Source organism: Cariama cristata, unplaced genomic scaffold, assembly GCF_000690535.1.
Source record: "Cariama cristata isolate BGI_N322 unplaced genomic scaffold, ASM69053v1 scaffold20915, whole genome shotgun sequence".
Lineage (NCBI taxonomy): Eukaryota > Metazoa > Chordata > Aves > Cariamiformes > Cariamidae > Cariama > Cariama cristata.
The window spans coordinates 7751-29455 of NW_009618417.1; the positions used below are offsets into that span (position 1 = coordinate 7751).

Below are 21705 nucleotides of genomic sequence, written 5' to 3' on the forward strand. Positions count from 1 at the left end.
GCAAAGATTCTGGGGTCTTGCTATGAAGAAAGAATTTGATTCTAAAAATGAGTAGGTGACACAGTATTACAGATTTCTGAAGCAACGGACAACCCAGCAGCGACCGATTTCCATGGCGAGTGCAAAGAGCCTGCCTCCAGCCACGATGACCAGCAAGTGAGGAGCGTAAGGTGGCCTCAACGGACTTGCCATTTAAATAATTAACCAAGCCTCCATTTTGGGGTGTAGCAAATGACGTCATCACAAAGTCATTGAAGCGTCCAGACACTATTTTTCTGCCATCACTTCCCATTTCTGGCTCAAAAGCCAGATGGTTTGAAGCTGTATCACTGCCTTGGATAAGCTTTAACCCTGGGGCTGTGCTTCGAGGGTATTTATTCAGGTTAGACGGCCATCAAGCCTCTCAGGTCCTCTTTTCACCAAAGACTGGGCAAATTATTTCCCTTTCACTGATAACTGCCCCTGCGCCATCACACCTACTCCTCATTAACAGCAGCGTGATCAAACCACAGTCAGAGGAACCAAACCTCTCTGAAGTTTACTGTAATGGGAACTCACAACAAGCAGAGTCAAAGGTGCCACCCAACAGGCCATGAGAGATTTTTGAGAAAGGCTCAGATGTGGCTGTATTTGTAATAGTAACTCCTTTAAAAATCAAACAACAGAAGCTTTGGGCTTGACTGGTATTTCATTTGCACCTTCTTGTAAAATTTATTTTTCTGTGAACCTTTGAAATGTTACATATTGAAATGTGAAAATACTGTGACAGTGTTAGGTTTTATTTAATGCAAATGTTGTTTTATAGATTTAATTTATAAAAAAAATATATATTTTGTAGATAAATTGTAGAAAAATGATGTGAATCCCAGAAAGTGCTGGAACACAGAAATACTTTTTTTCTTTTTAAAAACCCTTCTCTGTAATAAAATGAAACTCCACCACCTCATCCCTGAGCCAGTGTGTCTGTACCTGCGTGTGTCGGCTGAGTAAGCACCGCTAATTCAAGGAAACCACGAAGCACACTGTAATTTGTTCACAGCAATGAAAAACTATTTATTTTTTTATTTCCTGTTCTATATGATAAAAAAATCCTTTAAAAAATTTTTTTAAATGCAATTCTTGGCCTCCCCCCCCCCACAACTGCCTGCATCACCAATACACGCTTAGGTGGACTGATGCGTGGCAGCGCTCACATTGCCAACGCCTCTCGAGCGCCTGTAGAACATTTTAGATGTCTTTTCAAAATTATTTTAACCTCCTTCTTGCACTGGGGAGAAAACCAAAATGCTGGCATGCAAAGGGACAAAACACACTGCTGCAAAGTGCAGCAGCTCATCTGCCCCCCATGAGAGGTTTACCAAGACAACGTAAATTCCTGTAGCTGAAGGCCAGCACCGGCACAAGCCCATCACCGTCCTTTCTGGCCGCTGTCCTCCATCCCCAGCCGTGTGGGAAGGGAGCAGCATGGCCCCGTAGAACCTCCTCCCAGAGCTACTTTTAGCTTCTGAGGGGAAAAGATGTTACACAAAGTGGTGTCAGAAGTTCAGAAATTGTTCAATAAAAAAAAAACAATAAACTTAAGTTTTCCCACCTAGAAAAAATACTGTGGGTGCACCACGAGCCGTTTCCCCTGCTGCCATAGCGATGTGGTTTATTCATATTAGCATTAACGGTCTGTTTTTACAGGAAGACGGGTGTAATAGTTGCGGTAGCTCATTTGACACGAGCCGAATTCAGGAGAGACCTGCCTGCCCTTCCCCTGCCGCGTCACCTCTGCTCCTGGGGGGATTTGCTTGGGCCACGCTCTCCATCACGGAGGTCTCACGAGCCCTTGGCTGATGTTGCCACAGACATCTGGAGAACCAAGATGACAGTTAGATTAACAGAAGGAGTATTTTCATGCCCTGTTGATGGCTCGGGATCCATGATACCACCCCATGCTTGAGCCCCGGAGCAATCACACGTCAGCAGAGAGATGCCCTGCTGCATTTCTGCCACCCAAGAAAGCCTCCGGCGGGGAGGGCACATGGCACAGCGAGGGTTTGGAGAAGACAAGTAATGCTCAGCCAGTGCAGCAGCAGGGAGCAATTGCTGTTTGATGGCTTTTCTGCCCAGCTTCGAGCTCTGTGCTAGGCGAGATCCGACTCTTTACCTGGACTGTGCTCAGCTATGGCTCCGTTAGCCTGTTCAAAGCCAGCAGAAGCTGATGTTCCCATGGAAATCTTTTCTCTGGAAACCCTTTTGAGTAATAAATCTGGTTTGTAGCACCAGGCCAGGAATCTGAACGAGAATGTAATGAAGAGCAAAAAGAAAAACCCCCAAACATCCCCTTTATTCTGCATGTAGTATCTTCTCTGGTTGCTCAAGAAGCACCTCTCCCCTGCCGAGCAGCAAAGCACCGAGGTTGCTGCCAACAGCTTCGCCAGGCGAGCTTTGTGCTGAAGCGACCGGTGGCTTTTTGACACAAACGGAGTTAGAGTTAGGCTTCACTTGTGCTAGGCCAAAAGAAAAGGTCTTGTGACAACAGCGCAGACCCAGGGAAGGTCTTGGGGGATGCTTGGGGACCTTAAGCTGTTCAGAAGCAGAAAAAAAATGGGGAAGTCTTATTTATACACGAAACAAGGTGAATGAGGATGACACAGCTCTGGGTGGAAGCAGAGCTCTCGGCGTGTTTCCGAAGGCCGCACATCGCAGCCCCCTCTTTCCATCGACTCCCACGCAGTCGCGCGCCTCTGACCCCACAGAGCGTGGAAAGCGCAAGCACCGCCTGCAACAGCTGCGGACGATTTCATCACACTTCGGGCACCGCTTCTCACAGCTTCCTTTGTTCATCGCCATCACGAGAAGAGACAGGACGGGGGGGGGGGTTTGGTTTTCTTCTTTTTCTTTGCACATTTTGCACATTGAGACTAAAAATTGTACTCACAAGCGAAGGCTGCTGCGGAAGTGGGAGAGCAAACGCCTGCTCCTCCTCCCCTTCTCCTCTTTACACCTTTGCAAGGTGGTTGAATTGAGACAGATCAGAGACCACCGAAGCAGCTTGCCTGCTGGTGGTGGTGGGCTTGGGGAGAGCGTTGAAACGCTGGGCTGTGGACACCAAACCTGCCGGGGCACAGCCGTCCTCAACTGCTGGTTGTGGGCCTTCCTGCAGCTGCACTGAAAGCATCATTCTCCAGAGCCATGAAAAGCTCTTTTCCAACCTGCTTCACCAACATACACCTGAGCTCACCGACCCCTTAAGTCCTGCGGCAACAAATTCCCTATTTTAGCTGTATGTACATTGCTTGGAAACATATTGCTGTGACTTTGAGTCGGTCACCTGACAACATCTTTCCGTGTCCCCTCCTCTTGCACCACGAGCGACCAGTTCCCTTTTCACCTCCTCGGCAGGACTCGTGCCCCAGCGGAGGCGAGGTCTCGCCCATGCTGGGGACCCCTGGCCACCTCCTGGCCCCGTGGCTGCTGCCCGGAGACAGTAGCAGGGCGACGTGCGGATGGCCATGGCCTGGGGCCTCCAACACTTCCAACGTCCTCTTCATCTCCTCTGCCATTGCTCAGGAGCACTCTCCATAACTCAAAAGATCTCCTTTCTGTGCGAAAAGGGTTGATTTACGGCTCCTCTTACCTAAGCAGAGTTTTTCCTTCCCCTTTACACATCTTTTATCAACACTAGATTTTATTTGTTATTTTGTCATCTGGTTGCTCAATGTCTGCAGAAGACTCCCCCTTTTCTCTGTAGCCAGTGTTGGATTTTCCTGCTCCGGTTAAGGCCGCACCAGCAGCAAAATTTTGACACTTTTTACTTCATTGTTTACTTCCTTTTTCACTTTGCTGTTAGAGGTTAAAAATGAGTGTCGTTCCCAGCGTCACAAAACCAGCTCCTTGGCCATAATGGCACAAAGAGCATCAAACGCGGCACTGCTGGACACTGTTCCTCAGACCTCAATAACTAAAAAACCCCAAACCAAACCATAGCAAGTGACCCAGATACAAGTCAACTCCATCCAGTACAAAACCAAAAAATAGATAAAATCTTGTTAGAGTCAGTTTGCTAAATACACTGACAAAACCAGAGCAGATAACCGGGCACTGTCCAGACAGGTCCAGCTTCTCAGGTAAGTCAGGGCAGAGGAGCTCGAGTATTTGGGCTGATAAACTGAACTCTCTGTAAATGTGATCTATATGATATGCATTAGTGGCTAAAAGATCTGATTATTAAAAAAAATAATCTAGTTACTTAAAGCCATCAAGAACAAAACAAGAGGAATAAAAACCCAGACCACATCTGCAACAGCTGTTTTGGTACCACCACTCGCTGCTGTAATGAGTTTCTTGGGACCAGCAACTACCATCGGCTCAACCTGCTTCACTCACCCTTCTCTCTAAGAGAGCAATTTGCACTTCAGAATTTAACTGCATGGGTAACACTGCTGAGATACATAAGTAGAGGAAGACTCTATGAATTTCTCAAAGTTAAAAGAAAAATATGCCACAAAGGAGAGTATTTGAGAAACTCAGGGTAAAAACATGACATTCCAGTTGAAACGAGCAGTCAGAGGTACACGGATCTCTGTTTTGCTTATCACCAGTTCTTTCCTCCAGTGTTTCTTTAATGTTTTCTGCTCTATTAAAGACTCATCCACAGTCTCTCAATATTGACAAATTAGCCCCAACCCTTTTTATTTTTCTCCTACTTTTTACATCGCTCCTTATCTCCCAAGACTGAACTCCACGCAAAGACTCCTGCTGACGCCAGCAGACTCATTAATTCCCATTAACAAAACCACTGACCTTCCCAGGAGGAAACAGGGATGGGCACCAACACATTCTTGAATTAGCTCAGCTGATGGGAGGGGGGCGGCCTTGGTAGAATCTCCTGAAGGCTCAACCCTTGCCCAAGGGTTTGCTCCACCAGAGCCAGGGCAATCACAGGAGAGAAGCAATGGAAATGTCCTTTTTCTCATCGTGCTTCCAGTAGCTGCAAGGGGAACGACCACACGGCTTGTTGACCCACCGGACTCCTAAGCCTCGCACTGCATTTAGGAATAATCTCCAGCTGTAATAGAGACTGCTTTTGGGCATCAATGCATCTTCCTTCAGGATTGTCACCATCCTTCTCTTCCTCGGAGAGCAACCTTGAGCCAGCAGAAGGAGGTGCCTGGTGCAGGGTCAGGTGCATCCATCTGTTACGCTAAGGGCTAGATTTAACGTAGGACTGGGGTTTCTAACAATTCAGCATCGCCTGAATCTCTCTGGGAAGGAGTATATCCTGTGCTTAAAACATGGGGAAGGGATAAGGCTGGCACTGCCCCTCCCTGTAAGTATAGTCCTTGCCTAAGAAGGAAGGAAAACGGTTAAAATCCCTCCTTAATTTAAGAGGGGATTTGAACCCCTGCTCCTCCTCGCCAAGAAAATGCCCTTGGCTGGTCTGTGTGAGGAGTCTCTGCTCCTCCATCAAAGCAGTGGGAGAAACAAGAGAAGATCGCAGCCCAGGAGGTTGGTCCTGGGGACGGGGAACAGACACAAACGTGACTTTTGGTGGTTAGTGCCATCTCCTCAAAGGGGAAGACCTGGGTGCCTGTTCCTGCTTCCAGCTCTATTTCTGTACCTTATGCCAAACCAACATGGGAGGCACTCCATGAACATCACCAGCTGCTGGTAGAGCTTGGCGGAGGGGCGGTTGGTGGCAGTTGGCACTCCGTTTTAAGGGATCTCCCTCCTGTCCATGGGTGGGTGATGACTGAGCAACAGCTACCTCTAAGAAAGCGAGTCCGGCAACATGCCCAGATGTCCCCAGAGCCCGTTTCAGCCTGAGTTAGATCTCAAAAAAGTCCTCATCCCAGTCAGAGCCAGCGCTCTGCCTGGGCATACACAGAGGTGCCAACAGAAAGTTAAAAGGAGGGGAAAAATGAAGCCTCTTGAAGGTTAAGTGCCTCCACAGTTAGCAGGTGGCTGAGCTATAGTTGTCAAGATTATAATTTTTGATGCCAGTCTGCTCAAATTTCCTACTACCCCTGCTTTTTTCCCCCCAAACCTAGAATCAGAGAAAAAAAAAACACCAACAAAAAACCCCAGACCAACCAACAAAGGTAGGATGAACAGAAATGATGTAACTGATTGCCATAACGTATTGTGAGAATTCACAAATCCCTTACCTCATCTGCCTACCCATTGTTCCCGTGGGCTCAACAGCGATGTCAGAAGGAAATATCTTGGTGGGGCTCCAGCAAAGTGAGGGTCACAGCTTTTATCACCCGCAATGGGCAGCTGCCAGTGCCCTGCTCCAAGCACCCCAGGGCCAGCTTCGCCTCCCTGCTCACCCTCCCGAGTCCCAAGGGAAAAATTCTATTTTAAAGTTTTTAATCCACCCAAATTTCTTGTCTTGGTTAACTAGTTTCTCTAATCCGCTGTCAGCCCATTTACCAGGCCTGTGATTCAGCACCATGATCGTGCACAAACTCCACTATTACATGACATAGTCGATATTTAAAGAAATGGTAACTCCTTGTGGTTGGGCAGAGGTCTGCGCAGCGAGAGAGAAAGTTCCCAGGAGACCCATGTAAAACAGAAGCTAAAACTCAGACGGCTTTGAGTTTCTAGTTTAATGGTAGGTTTCTTATTTAAGTGACTTAACCCTAACCCCCAAAGACCCACATCCCAGCCTGTTCCTGTTGGTTAACGGTCTATAAAACCCAGATCAGCGCCGTCAGAAGCCCAAAGACACCAGCAGCACTGCTGCCCATGCCAGCACGGTGCTCTTCCTGTGAGTGCCTTCACCCAAAGTTTCTCCCTCTGGGCTCCTTTGCCCCGACTGAGCTAGCCCAGGTGTCTCCCACGGGACATCAAGCCGCCGGTGGCGCCTGGCTCAAAAGCTCTTTGGTTGATTCACTGGGATCTTCTACAGCAGCCACCAACTTGGGACAGGGCCACGTTCTCCCGACAGGGCAGCAAAGGAGGTACTTACCCTCCAGCCCCCCGTTATGGTATTATACTTAAAGCAAGCCATGGGTCACAACAGGCCCCAGGGGACATGCTGGCCACAAGACGGCGCCGGTGGCGCCTGGCTCAAAAGCTCTTTGGTTGATTCACTGGGATCTTCTACAGCAGCCACCAACTTGGGACAGGGCCACGTTCTCCCGACAGGGCAGCAAAGGAGGTACTTACCCTCCAGCCCCCCGTTATGGTATTATACTTAAAGCAAGCCATGGGTCACAACAGGCCCCAGGGGACATGCTGGCCACAAGACGGGGCTGTCCTTAGAAATATTGCCACAAATTCCAGGAAATCTCTTACAACCAAGCAAGCTGAGCAGTTTCCTTTTACCAGTAAGAAGGATGTGACACAGTCCCCGCAGGGAGCAGATCACCACTCCGTGCCTCGGCCCCGGGGTGCTCTCCCCGCCGGGGTCACAGGCACCACGCTGCACCTTGGCCCATCACATCAGAGGGACGTAACCACTGGAGCTACCACAGATGGGGAAGCAGAATGGTTTGGCATGGGGCAAATAATCCCAGTACTTTCCAGGACACAAGACAGCCCCCTGACAACCACCTCACTTCCCGTGGGTGCACAACCCTTTGCAGCCATGTAACGTGGGCAATGCTGCAGAGCTCTTATTTTTAAGGTCTTTTCCCGTTATCCAGTTGTTTAGGAATTGGTCAAAACCCGCAAGTTCGGCGTAAGGGAAGATTGTTTCTGGAAATCACAATCCCTTTGGAGATGCACCTGCCCCCCAGCAGCACTGCCAGCATGACACTAAAGCCAACTGGACACCAAACTGGTTGGTATTTAGCCGTTGAAAAGAAGTAAAAAACCTGACTGTAAGCTACAGAAATAAGCAGGTGCATATGGCACATGAACACTGAACTAAACACAGAAGAAATCCCAGATTCAAGCCCCACTGATGACTTTGTCACTCACGGGTTTCGCACTCAGATGTCTGTTGCGCTAAAGCACATCTGTGCATTTCCGAAGCTTACTCTGAATCGTAAACGGCAACTGGAAGGTATTCCTACGCCGGCTCAAGGCCGGGCCTAAGACCAGCACTGGGCCAACACAGGCACAGGCTCCCCACAGCTCAGTGCCAAGCCCTTAGGGGTTGGCGGTTTGCATTTGCAAAGGCTTCATGAGGGTGAGTTTGCCTCCATTTGCATTGAACAACATAAGCAGCCCTCGGTAGAAACACCAGACAGGGGACAACAACGCTGTCCGCTCAAAGGCAGGATGAATGCAAACGCAATGCTGCAAGGCTGGGATTCTACGGCTTCAAAGAACACATCCATGCTCCTCGGTGCCATGGCCACAGCCAGCACGACCTCTTCTATGTGGAAAGGCATGCAAGAGCAACAGGGCAAACCAGGTCCCCTCCAAAGATCTCCCCTACGAGGGGGTGATGCTTTTCTGCAGGAGATGGGGGCCCCGGCACAGAGCACAGGCACCAACTCACCTGAACAGCAGGGTTCTGTTGTAGATCCCAGCTCTGCAGCAAGGAACTCTCTCTCCTTTGCAGCACTGGAGTTTTTTGGCAAGCTGTTTTTTGCTTGTTTTTTTTTTTTAAAAAAAAGAGTAAATGAAAACACAGAAGAGGAAGAAAATCAAACGATGTTGAGAAAGCAAAAAGAAGAGTTTTGCAGAGGGAAGCCATTAGCTGCATCAAGAAACAACAAATATTGTGAGTCCGCAAAAAGACAAATGCGCATATCGAGTACATCAGTAAATAGGATATTTATAGAAGGAATACAAAAGTTGTTGAGATCTAGAGCTCATTTTTTTCTTCCTACACTCAAGGCACTCAGCCAGAAACTTTGTTTTCCCTCTAGTTAGTACAAGTCATTTCCCTATTGAAAATCGGGAGTCTTAATCTACGGTGAAAATAGGGCCTCTGAAATACACTGGCAGCCAGCAATTCCAGGTGCAAGCTCCCCTCAACCCATGTACACTTCTACCTCCTGGCCCACCCGAGCAAACCTTTGCCACAGAAAACACTTTCAGTCAGTCAGGAGCAGGACGACACTGTGTCTTCGGAGCATCGTTCCTGCTTCTCAGCCGTCCAGATGCCCACCTGATTCAGCCGTCGTTTGTGAATTGTCAAGAGCAGGAACACTGAAACTTTGACAAGAGCAGTAAGAACTCAGACACCAAGACAAGCAGCTTACACTGCAGCACAGATGTACCAGATAAGCAGAAATGCTTTCATTTCTTTTCAGATTACAAATCTATGTGAAAAGCCAGCAGTTATAGCTCAGCTAACAACCACAGAAGCACCGTGATGTGAGGAGACAAAGCCGTAACTGTTTCCACCTCTGCAGCAGGCGATAAGTCATACCAGTAAGGGTAGGGTAGCCTGTGTGGTGCCTTCTATGTCCCTCTTCTTTTTCTAAGCATTAACTAGTGAAAGGGGCTGAGAACGTGAGATGACAAAGAAGCTACAACCACCACATGCAGAGAAGCAAGAAGTACTGAATTACGTATTGTCAAGCAAGAGTGCAGAGTTACCACCGATACCACCATCCCGCAGAACCAAAAACACCCTACACATCCCTTCCTTCCCAAGGGATTTTTGATCTTCAAGTGGAAACAGTAGGTTTATCAAGCCATTGATCTATTCCTGATGAATCCCACATGCCGGCGGTCTCACTCCACAATAAAAGCACCTGGATCCACTCCAACAAGGGATGAGGTTTGTAGGAAGGAAGTTTCTTGTTCCCGAATCAGGTGTCCACACATGGGCTTAACCTGGAACACCTTCCAACATCAACAAGCCCTAAAATGGAACAGCTCTTGAGAACGTGAACACTTCTGTAACAGACGCACAAGTCAGAATGACTTTTAAGACAGCAAATTCACGTTTGTTAATGTGGAACTCAGAGGTGTCACAGTACAAAGAGAGAGAAAATATGCTTAAGTAAACAAAATAGTTGAACTAAAAGGAATAATTTCATTTGGAGGTGGAGTGCTAGGTGGAGACACTAATTGTTCTCAAGACAGGAAATACACCCATTCATATTGCCTAGGTAATATCACAAATATATACACATAATGAAGAAATAATTTCAGTGAAATAATCTGACTAATTACACATATTATAATTATTTTGGTTGCAGTCTTGAAGCTTTAATCGGTGCTAGCATTTGGGCTCTGTGCCATAGCTGGCAGCCAAGCCATCCCCCACACGGCTCAAAATCAGGACAGTCAAAGCAGCTTTAATCCTCCCAAGCCTGACCTCGAGCTCAGTCTTCCCAGAGTGGTAACTCAGCCACATGGCTAGCCACCGTGCTGCTGCGGAGGCTTTGGGGATCACACTGCCTTTATCCGGCCCTACATGTTCTCTTCTGTTCTAGGGTCTTTATTTTTTTTTTTATTTTTTAGTTTGGGGTATGTTAGGAGAACGTAGGATGAAATACAACAGACGGAGGAAATGCTAGGGTGGAAGAGGCTGGTTTTAGTTAAACATCATACTGTTTTCTTTCTTTCTAGCCTTCCTGAGTACTTCAGAGAAGATCAAGAAACAAAAGCATCAACCTACAAAATCTAAAGCTGGCAGCTGCTCAGTCATTAACGAGGGCACTGTCCAATTCAACCCACCCTGCTGCAAGCATGGCTGAAGCAGCTGGGGAAGAACAAATCCCAGGCATAGGAGGATGATTCAAAAACAGCAAGCTAGAATTTTTCTCAGGGAAATTCAAAGCAGATTTCAGCACTCTGATATTTCTGCCATCATTCACTATAAACTCCGCTGAGCACATCTTTATTTTTGGTAGCTTTCCCTGCGATGACAAGAACTAACGAAGTCCACAGAAGTCAGTCTAGTCTTGCTGAAGTCCTAGCAGGCTCTTTGTCCTCCAGGCATCAGCAGAGACACTGTGACTCTCGCTGTGCGTTGCAGCGAGGGTTTTTCACTACTATACCAAGCATGGCTGTGCTGCAACAGTCCATAGTATAGAGCTGAGCTTAGTGTGAAAAAAGCCTCACTTGTATACAACCAGTTTATCACGTCTGAGGTGCTAAAGCTGTTATTTCGTACCAAGTTGAGGTCTCAGTATGTCTTTCAAAGGTCTCCATGCTGTCCTCATGTCTTTCTTCCCCAAATCTTCACCTCAAGGTATTTACATACATTACCTCAAGGTATTCATTCCTATGAATTTTTACAAAGTCAGGCTGGAGGAAACTCTGAAGTTCTATGAAGACTAGCACCTACTCTAATGGAAGTCTCTGTCACATACCCCCCGACACATCTCACCAGCCACACTCAGACAAAAAGCCATCAGGCTTCTGCAAAAGTCAACAGCATCTCCTTCAAGTAACAAACTCAAGTTTGTTCTTAATTGTGATTCTTCTCATGTGTCTTTCTGATTAGAATACTTAAACTTGAAAAGACCTCACATGTAATGCTGGAAGAAGAATCATCCAAAAGCACTGGATTGTCGGCTTAACATTCATAAAAGGTATTTAAAAATTAGATCTAAATATACTGTGTCAGAAAAATAATCTGCAAGCTAGCATAAAGATAACTTGTCAATAAGCAAGGGCACAGATACTGCCAATTGTCCTGTGCACACTGGCTGCTTTTTCAGTAACTACACCTGTAAACAAAAGCTACTACAATAAATAAGTTTGCATTTGCATCTCGGTAATGTTACCCCTTCAGTTACCATGCCCAAGTTTGAAGCACAGTCTTACTCCAACATTTAACAGGGCTTTACACAGGTTACAGTTGTATTATAAGTGTTCTTCACTATAGATAAAAACTAAGCAAAGACACTGAACACCACCTAGAGGAAGCTTTCATCAAACCATTTTTAGGTTTGATTTCAGCAAAACACCTGAAAAGCTGTATGTTAGAATAAACACACCAAGTTTTTACCAGTTACGCACACTTTGGGCCCAAGCGCTTGCTGCCTGTGCCATCTACTGGTGCGAAGGACTCCTCTGACTCGCCCCCTCTCTCCTGCTTCTCACAGACCAGCTGAGCACGGGTGCTTCTCAAACAGACAGACAGCTTAGAAGATCCCGGGAACAGCGGTTCTTTTCATAGAAGCAACCTAAAAACCGCAGTCCTTTGATTCAAATGCCCACCCCCAGCATAAAATGCTCAGGGACAGATAATAAGCTGAGCTCACCACAACCATGATCAAAACTTCAGCTACTTTGCCAAGGTAAGAGCACCACATAGGTAAGAACAATCTGTTCTTCTGCGTGCCCTGGCTTACTGCCTAGAACATCTAACAAGCTTTTAAGGAACTGACTTAATTTCTTTTAAAATCTTTACCAGACGAAGGTAAGAGAAACCGTTTCAGCCTATCTGGAAGCATGTCTAGCATTCCTGTTACATGTCTTAAGGTACCCAGCAGGTTCAAGGCTTCTATAGTGAGGGTCATCCATTGCAGTCACTCAGAGCTGGAAGGAAAAATTTCTACTTTTTTGTTTTCAGTAAAGTCAAACCCCAATGCTGCAAGCAGATGCTTCTTGTTCTCTGCAACTAAGACGGTTCCAAACTCTTCCACTCAAGACTACCAAAACAAACAAGACAACCAAGCCACCCTGGTTACACTCTTAGACAATCCAGGAGGACATCACCACAACCGTAACTTGCCCAAGCACATAGCAAGTCTGTAGCAGAAACGTGTCCGTACAGCTGCTTCCCCCAGTAAGACATACCTGTTTCAGTAAAGCATACCTGACTCTCAGTGACAATAATTAGAGCTTTCTACAGCACTCTGTATCAGTACATTTAAGTACCTAAAGAAATACTCTCCTACGCTTACTATTTGAGAGCCAAGGAGACCAAAGCTCTAGTTTGGGGGACACGTCCTCTGCATCCCATTGCCACATCCCTCAGGAGCAGAGCTGCGTTAGCTTCCAAGACAAGGCAGCACAATTCCCTACTGCCCAGGAGGTGTGCTCTACTCCTTCCCCTGCAGTTTCACAAACAGCAACTAAGAGCAGTTACTCCTGTAGTCACTTCTCACTCCCTATTTCTTAGTGCAGAAAGTCTGCTTACTGTTTTACTTCCAGCTGTATAATCCAAGTTACTTTCCAGGAAAGCCAGCAGGATTCAATACACACTTCAGCTCTGAGTAACCAGTCACAGAAATTTCACTGCAGTGCTCTCATAGCTCTGAGCTTGCAGCAAAGCTCACAGGCAAATGCTGAAAGGCATTACGATAACCTGGTGATTAACCTTCTGCTGCTTTGGTCTATTAAGATATGCTAAAAAGACTTCTTATTAACACTGCCATAAATACACTAAAGACAAGCATACCTTTAATCGCCAACCTCACCAGCACCAATATTCAAACGGACGAATTACAGACTGCATCCTTCCTTTGCTATACCACAACTGATGGTTACTGCCCACGTGCCAGGAACTCCGCTCAAGGGATTCAGTTTACAGCAGTAAACATCACTGAGAATTGCCTGCTGGGGCAACAAGTTTGAAGAGAGACGTCTTTTCCTCCCTCTGGTTCCTGAAGCTCGTTCTGCATCACAAAGCATTTCCACAGCAACAGGAAGAGGAAATTTTTCACAAGCTGAAAAAGAGGTGAGGGTAAGCAGGGTAATAAGAAGAAAGCGCACAGCATGCTGCCCCAGGCCCATAACCATCACTTCTCCCACGTGGGCCATATACCTTCATACCGCGCTCTTGCCTCCGAGCACCATGAAGTCACACAAACACCAAAATTTTAGAGAAACATTTATTATAGGGTTGCAGAATTTATGCCAATATAAAGTCCCTTAACAAAACTCTCAAGTCCATCAACTGCAGGACACTAACTCTTCATTATCTTTATACTGCAGCTTTCAAAAAAAAGGAACAATGCTCTGACTGCAGTGGTAATGCTACTTGCTCATAAAAAGTTGATCTAAAAAGTTTATATAAGCCAGGGTAGTTTAAGTTTACAACTACAGTCATATTCACAAGTGAGCTATACCAGAACAGATTCTTGAAATAAGAAGTTACAGGATAAACCAATTCATAACCAAAAATACTGACAAGCTTTAAGAGCAACTCTATCCGAATCTAACAACTAAATACCACAAAACCAAACAAAGGTAGAAGAATTAAACGTAAGCTCGGGGAAGGTTCCAAATATACATATGAATTCAATACAGTAATTGCACAAAATGAAATAGGGTAGTGTTAAGGGTTTATGATCGCTGAGGTTGGATTTTACATGCTTCACACATGGTACTTAAAATAAACCTTTAATGATACGCATCAGAAGGGTTGGTTTTTTTTTTTTTTAGCCAGGATATGGAGTGCAGAGCTATTCTACAGAACTACACAAGATGTGCAAACCACAGATTATTAATATTAATCATTCTGTGAAAGTTAAGGTGAACAGAATTGGTTCCAGCCAAGGAATTGGTTAACTTTTTTTATATATATATATTTTTCTGCCATTCCCAGATTACACTAAATCAAACACATTCAACAGATAAACTGGTATTAACCTTCTAAAAACAAAAAAAACAAAACAAACCTTACTCAAACTTAAGTTTTACATGAGACAACTAAAAAGTTATACCAAGGATCAAAGAAAGCTGAAATGGTGACTTTGTCTTTTGAAATACAAGCGATACACAGAAAATGCATAAGGCTTTTGATTATCACTGCACATTTTAATTTAAGAAGTCGATGTCTAATGCTCAGACTTCTCAACGAAGGTGTGAACTAGTCACCTCCCATCCAACACCTTTCACTGTTGACAGATCTTTGTTTCAACAACAAAAGAGTTTTCAAAGTGTCTGATTGAATGGCAGTTCTCCACTGAACGTTTCTGCAGACCTGGGGACGAGAGAAGATGAGAGCCTAAGTAAAGCAGATCTATAATCCAGCAGCAAGTATTTCCAGGTTTAGTATCATTATGAACAGCAGCAAGATACAATCATTCAGTACATCGTGTTTCTACAGCCACAAATTGCCACCAGAGCTTGATAGAAAACAGATACCAGAAAGCCTCCCTCATTTGCAGACTGGTAACAACAAGAGAGGAGGTCACATACAACACTAGGGACAAAGCAAGCAATTTATTTTTTTTCTATATCCCCACCATCATTTTAGTGACAGAAGAGACAACACTAAATACATCATTTATGGCAAAGTTTCCTCATAGCCCTTTCTAACCACAAAGAAAAGGAAAAGCAAAGCAGATTGAAATTACAGGCAAAGAGTTTAAAAGCTCAGAAAGGGTACAGAAAAAACACCACCCAAATAGTTCTTTATCAGTACTTCCTCCACCCCCCCCAGTATGTATTAACACAGTGTGCCTCTATAGAGCAGTCTTCACCTTGAAGAAAGCCTTGTAAGGATTTACCATGCAGCTGATGATCTCACTGAAGTTTTTCCTAACATCATTAAAGTGATATTGTCTATTTTGGGACATGCCAGCATTGGATCCGACACAGGTAGTTCACCTGTATCAGCTGTGAATCTTTACTAGGAGACAAGAATATATTAGTCCTGCCATCAAAGACAAGCTGCTCAACTAAAGCACTTCAATATACAACAATTAGAGAAGAAAGATCTATAGCTTGTTTAATAAGCAGAGAATTGTTCAGAGGAAGCAAGAGTAGTTATTCAAAGTCCAGAAGCACTAGCTCTTAAACCAAACCCAGCAGGGCACTGCTTTAGTTTACAAACACTTAAAATACAGGCTGTCCTTCAGTTCATCTCAATCTTAATACCTGCACAACCTAAGAAGTTTCCAATGGCTACCTGACCCGCCCAGCTTCTCGCACGCCTTCAGTTACAACTCCAGGAACTGCCACAGCATCTGAGGTCAGTTTTATCTAACAGATGAACCCATAAACTCCACAAAATCCAAGAGCCAACGCAGCGCTAGCTAAACGAGTAGACTTCTCCACAGAAGTTAAAGGAGTTCATCCATTTTAGTCTAATTATTTATGTGTGCATAGCTTGTACTCACTAGAAGAAAGATGTGCCAGAAATTTGATCTGGAAGGCAAGACAAGCCTTGTCCCTGAACACTTTTCTCCTCAGCAGCAATCTGCCATTTGACTATTTCCTACCCCCTCCAGGGCAAACAAGGTTAGTTACAGAACAGAAACCGTACCAACAAGCACTATTCATTTACTAGAATCCACCCAGCAAAGATGTCAACAACATGCTATAGCAAGATGATTTAAGGAAACATCATAAACACTCCTCACAGTATTGTCTGTAGACTGCAGTCTTTCAGTCATAGCAGCAGTGAGTTTAAACTTGTTCACAAAAGCATTTTCACAACAGCTAAGAGACACATGCCTCTCCCTCCCAAAAAGGGAGGGTGTAGTGTTTCTTCATGTGCCCTACACTGTTAGCTACACAGGACCAGTTCTGTGCTCCCACATACAGAGCCTTCCATCTAGTAACAAGATGTAGTCTCCAGCAAACAGCAGATGTGGCTCCTGATGCTGCAAGCTGTAACTGGGCTGAGGAAACTCTTGCCTAAGAGCTTGGCAGGAACATGGGAGCAAAGAGTTCTGACAAACCAAACATTTGCATTCTGAAAGGCTGCAACTGACAAAGGATTAGTTCACTGTGTGTTTGGTGAGAGCAGCAAACTATGAAATGCTTTGAGAACTATGGTGAACTGAAATTGGTAGCATCAGATTTCCATTCTCCAGGCCTCCTTCCAGTTTGTCAAACCACAGGCACCTCAATTTCAATCCTTTTCACAGAATGGCAGGGGGGTGGCGTGAAGAGACAGGCAATAAAGAAACGGAGCTTAGAAGTTCCTATGAAGTGTTCCTCCTCTTTTAGAGAGGAAGTTTGGGATGTCCAGAGCTAGCTGTTCAATTTTTTTTTTTTTCCCAGAGCAAGTGAACCAGAAGGTAATGCTTTTACTTGGTACTCCTACAACCCAGTTTTAGACAGGACAGTGACAGACTAAGCTGCACCTACAGAGACTCACATTATCAGATGGATTATATGAATTTCGGGGCCAAATTAACTTACAGCTTCAAGCAAAAGATGGAACAGAAATAGGCTTAAGTTCAAATTTGGTTTGGGCATGTAATCTAATTCCATAACTGAAACTCTCTCTCAGCATGTTCAAATGAAACTTCAGCTACATACTTGAAAGTAGGGGGAAATACCCATCAGTTCTAGTAGTTGTCTCAGCTCCTGTTGAACACCCACAGAATTCCAAGTCTAAAAACTCCAAAGGTTTAAAAAAAAATACTTGAAGAACAGATTGACTTTTTTCCTCAAGTGAACTTACCTGTTATCTGGTCTCTGCGCTGAAGTCTGAACGTCTCTTTTCCAACACAGAGTTGGTAGATGAAGACACCCAAATCAGACACGTTATCTATCTCCTCTGTAACCACCATTTCTTCACGGACTAGGTAAGTCTGAGGCAAGTAAGAGCCAGTCTAAAAGAGAAAAAAAACCCCGAGATACAGCATTCTGCTAACGATGGACAAACACCGCTACATTTTACTCTTTGCTCTAGAAGGGCTTCAGGCACTAGATTTCAGCTTTCCTACTGTTTAATACTAAGATATGCTAGTCTTGAAGAGCTGCATACCACAGAAGTTAAAAACTGACAAAGGTTATTTCAAACAGTTGCAGTAACTTCCAAACAAAGCACAGTTAACCTTAACATTGCTTGCCTCACATGAAGCAAACATAAATAGAACCTGTTCAAGTTTATTTGTATGCAACAGAAAGTTTGTAGTTAAAAGAGGAGAAACAAAGTATCATGAAAGTTTCCATGTTTGAGGCAATGTATTTCTAATACAAAAAAAGTAGTACAATCTACAAAAGTTAAGTCTTCACCAGAAGATCACAGCACTATTGAAACGACTTCCCACCCCTCATGACCAACTCCTAAAAACCAGGGCATGGAGGTACACTTAAAGCTTATCTTCACAAAGCTAAAAAAAAAATAAATAATGAAACAAGCTAAACTAGATCAGGAGTAGCAGATTTGGAAGGAGCAGCAAACTCTTAACAACTCGACCCATAAGCCATCTTTGAAAAATACCAGTTTTAGTCACTGAAGAGTCAAAATGCTTGTGGTGAGCTCATAACTACAGTGCCAATAAAACAGAAGAACAAGTCCGCATTGTTCTCTTCATTAGAACTCTCACGGGGCAAGCGAGCTTTTCTGGTACTAACTTTCAGGTTTAGGCTTTCAATGATATTTGGAGCTTTATCAAATTCCTTTATAATAGCTAAATTTAACCTTATTTGCTAGTCGCTTTCAGCTTTTATAAAGCTAGGTATTAATAAAAGCATTAAGCATGAATCTACTCAACATAATACACACTGACAGCTGGCCTTAACTTCAGTGCAGTGACTGAGCCAGGGGGATTATGTACTTTGATGGCAAGAGGACTGTTCCAGCAAAAGACTGCAGTTCAGTAGCAACACCCAGTATTCTTATCAAAAGTGATCTTGTCAGCATAACTAAACAGTAAAGTTTCCACATACCGCCAGTTTTGCGAAGAGATCCATCAAATTTCTTGGCGGCATAACTATGGATGTGTTCAGCGGAATCACGTAGCAGTTACCCAGTTGCAAGTCAAGATATGCCGTCAAAAGCTATTTTGAAAACAAGTTTTCAATTAATTAAGCGAGGCCTTTGATTATTAGAACACGGTTCTACAAGGACTAAGAAGGAAGCTCAAAAAGCTGGAGATCATGCAGAGCTACTATCAAAGCAATGCATTCAGGAACTGTCCAGTGTAAGAACTTAGTTATTGCCGCTTTTGCAAACAAAGTGGTTATAGCTATGGTTTACAACAGGACTTTTGTACAGAAGTGAGAGCTGATTGTAAGAGCTGTTTCTATCATAGTTCTAAATGAGTACAGTCTGTATTAATACAGAGAAAGTATTTGGGAGTACGCTCTCATAACTGAAGAAGTCCAATTAAGCACAGTGCAAACAAAAGGTATCCAACTGCTGATAAGCAATCATTCCCTGTAAACAGTCCTTCAGAAAAAGTATTAAGTCTCTAGAAAATCACATCAGCATTACCACCGAGCACAAGAACTGCAGAGACTAAAATTATCAAGATATCTACTTGATTTATTATGATGTGTCATAGCACTTAGGCAGAATCAACTGAAGTTCTTAAGTTGCCTGAATCCTTTAAGTTATAGCCAAGTTTCTGTCAAGACAACACAGATTAAAGCTGCAAACACTGCAGACACAGGTAGCACAGCCTGGCTGTGTGGCATTCCATGCTACTGTTACAGGCAGCACGTACAGAAGTCAGTTCTAGAGCCTTTACCGTGATTACATCTACATTGCCAAGGTTTGCTTCACAGACAACCTACAAGAGCTGACATCAGCTACAGCTGACTAAGGATAACTGTTCATACTATCGACGCAACTTTAATAAAAAAGTCAAATTAAAACCATCCTCTCATCTTTGCTTTAGAGAAACTGCATGGAACTAACACAGCATTTTCAAGTTCTAGGTTTCAGTCACTTGAAGTGATTTTTCAATTTATTTATCCAAGGCCCACACTTGGTTGGAATTCTACATTTTGATGTAACACAGTCTGGCAAAATCTTAAGACTGAATCCTCAGTTTCCCCATTTCTTAACTCACGTTTACAATGTTCTTCTACCCTCACTTTCATTTAGGATTCCTGACCAAATAGCAAGCGTCACTTCCAGGCATCCAACGGGCAACAACATTTCAAGTTGCATAGCACCGCAATGAATTGTTCTGAGAAACGATCCAGTTAGAGTCACCGTGGGTATAAACTCCTCTGACATTCTTGTAACACTCCTCCCTTGCAGAAGTTAAGTCTCCTCTAATAGAGTTAAAAGGGTCAGATTCCCTAAAATTAAACCCATCCCAAGGAGAAGCTTGCATTGACAGTAAGCTTTAAAGGTCTCAAGAATTAAAACCCTGGAGCTGTTATTACCACCCGCTCCACAGTTTCCCAGTGAGTGACAAGACTAGCTATTTCTTATCGCTTCACATATACCCACCCTATCAAAGTCATGCACGATGGCTGCTGGATCGCTGTCCGAGAACTTTGGAACGGGCACATCGATGATGGCTATGTTATCATCCTCTCGAATGTCAGCTTCTTCAGCAATAGGGAGGAAATAAGGTTCTACCGCACGATCACGATTTTCATTTTCAAAGTAACACATTTCACCACGGTACACCTTATGCTGAAAGTAAGAGCAAGGCTAGTTATTTTTACAGCAAATGTTGCTTTAAAACTGTATTTCTAAGACTTATGCTATGATGAAGCACAGGTCTGTCACACCTGGAACTTCTTTATAAAGGACATAGCGCTCTCCACGTCCCAGCTATTGAAGGTTTTCTATTATATGTTTTTACTCAGTGATGCTTAAAGGAAAAAAAGAACTTTCACATCACCTTAGGCATGAAGTACTTGTAGATGCAGGCTCCGCCGACAACAACTCCTGCCAAGATGAATGCTAGACCCAGCAGAGTCAACAGACATCTTCCAGATGAGTTTTCACTCACCCCATGAGTGGCAACTTCTGGATCCTTTAAATAAAGGGGGATGAGAACTTAGAAAGTGCAGCCGTTCTGAATTTCAAGTCAGCTGTTACCTACCGCTTCACTTTGACCTACCACCTTCTATTTCTTCCAGGTGTGCAGTAAGAATTGTAAGTCAAGCATCACATAACAAGAAAACACTTACATGAAATACTGCCATATCATAGTAAGATCAGTTTTCAAACAGCACTGAAAGAGGATATTTTCTTAGAGGATGCTTTCTAGACAAAACTTTATCCAGAAACTATGTGAGGTGTGAGAAATTTAAATAACTGTAACAAAAGATACAGAGCTGCAGCTGCAATATAGTACAAGGAAAGCAAGATTTTGTAGAGCAAGGTCATTTTAAGGTACACAGTATTTTCAGGACTCTTCCCAAAAGCCTATTTCCTATTCTCCTCTCGCCATCAGATAGATTAAGATAACACTACTTTTCCTTAAAAAGTTGGACTAACAGAAGAAGCTAAGATGCAACTCTGTCTATTAGTTGGGGAACAGACATCTGACACAAGTCAAGCGTTCAGGTTTTAGAACTTGTAATACGTGCAAATGCAGCCCATTATGAAAGAGAACCACTTGTCAGCTTAAATGCAACTTAAAATTATGCCAAATAAGGGTAAGCCCCTGTGGCACATCCACCGTGAGTGCTCTCTCAAACAGACGATGACTACATCCAAATGAAACTACCATCACATAACACAGTGATGAGTTATGTAATACCGATTGCAAAGTTAGTGGTGGTGTCCAAATGGCAAGTTTAACATTCGAGTTCTTTCAGTGCCTTTCTAGACTTCCAGGTGAAAGGCTCACACAAGCCAAGCTGAGAGGAGAACAGAAAAAGTACTGTCAAATACTAAACAATCAGAAGAGACATCCCCTTTGGGCAAACACACAGTGGTTTTGGGTCTTTAAAAAAAAAAAAACCCACCACAAACAAAAAACAAAAGCAAAACTCACACCAACCAAGAAAACCCCATCAAACTCCAAATGTTTAGATAATCTATATGCCAAGTATGTCCCTTTAAAATGATTCATGACACCAATATTTAGCAGCTCACTTTCAAGACCTGCTCTTTGTATTGGTCAGGAAGAAAAACTGGATTTCACAGCAAAAGATCTTTTCCTTCGTGTTGTTGCTACAGTCAGTAGCTAGATCTAGCACAGCAGCTTCCACAGCCTGCCTTTATTTCGGTCCCACTATTTA

At 44.1% G+C, this 21705-nt stretch overlaps 1 protein-coding gene across 1 annotated transcript; it reads right to left on the reverse strand.

Annotated features, from left to right (window-relative positions):
- Positions 1-13680: 13680 nt before the first annotated feature.
- On the reverse strand, positions 13681-20489 carry ITM2A (integral membrane protein 2A; the record flags this gene model as incomplete). Its single annotated transcript, XM_009700858.1, has 5 exons — positions 13681-14788; positions 17225-17375; positions 18439-18549; positions 19955-20143; positions 20355-20489. Coding segments are annotated over 5 exons (675 nt in total), but the record flags the coding sequence as incomplete, so codon positions are not given.
- Positions 20490-21705: the final 1216 nt, after the last annotated feature.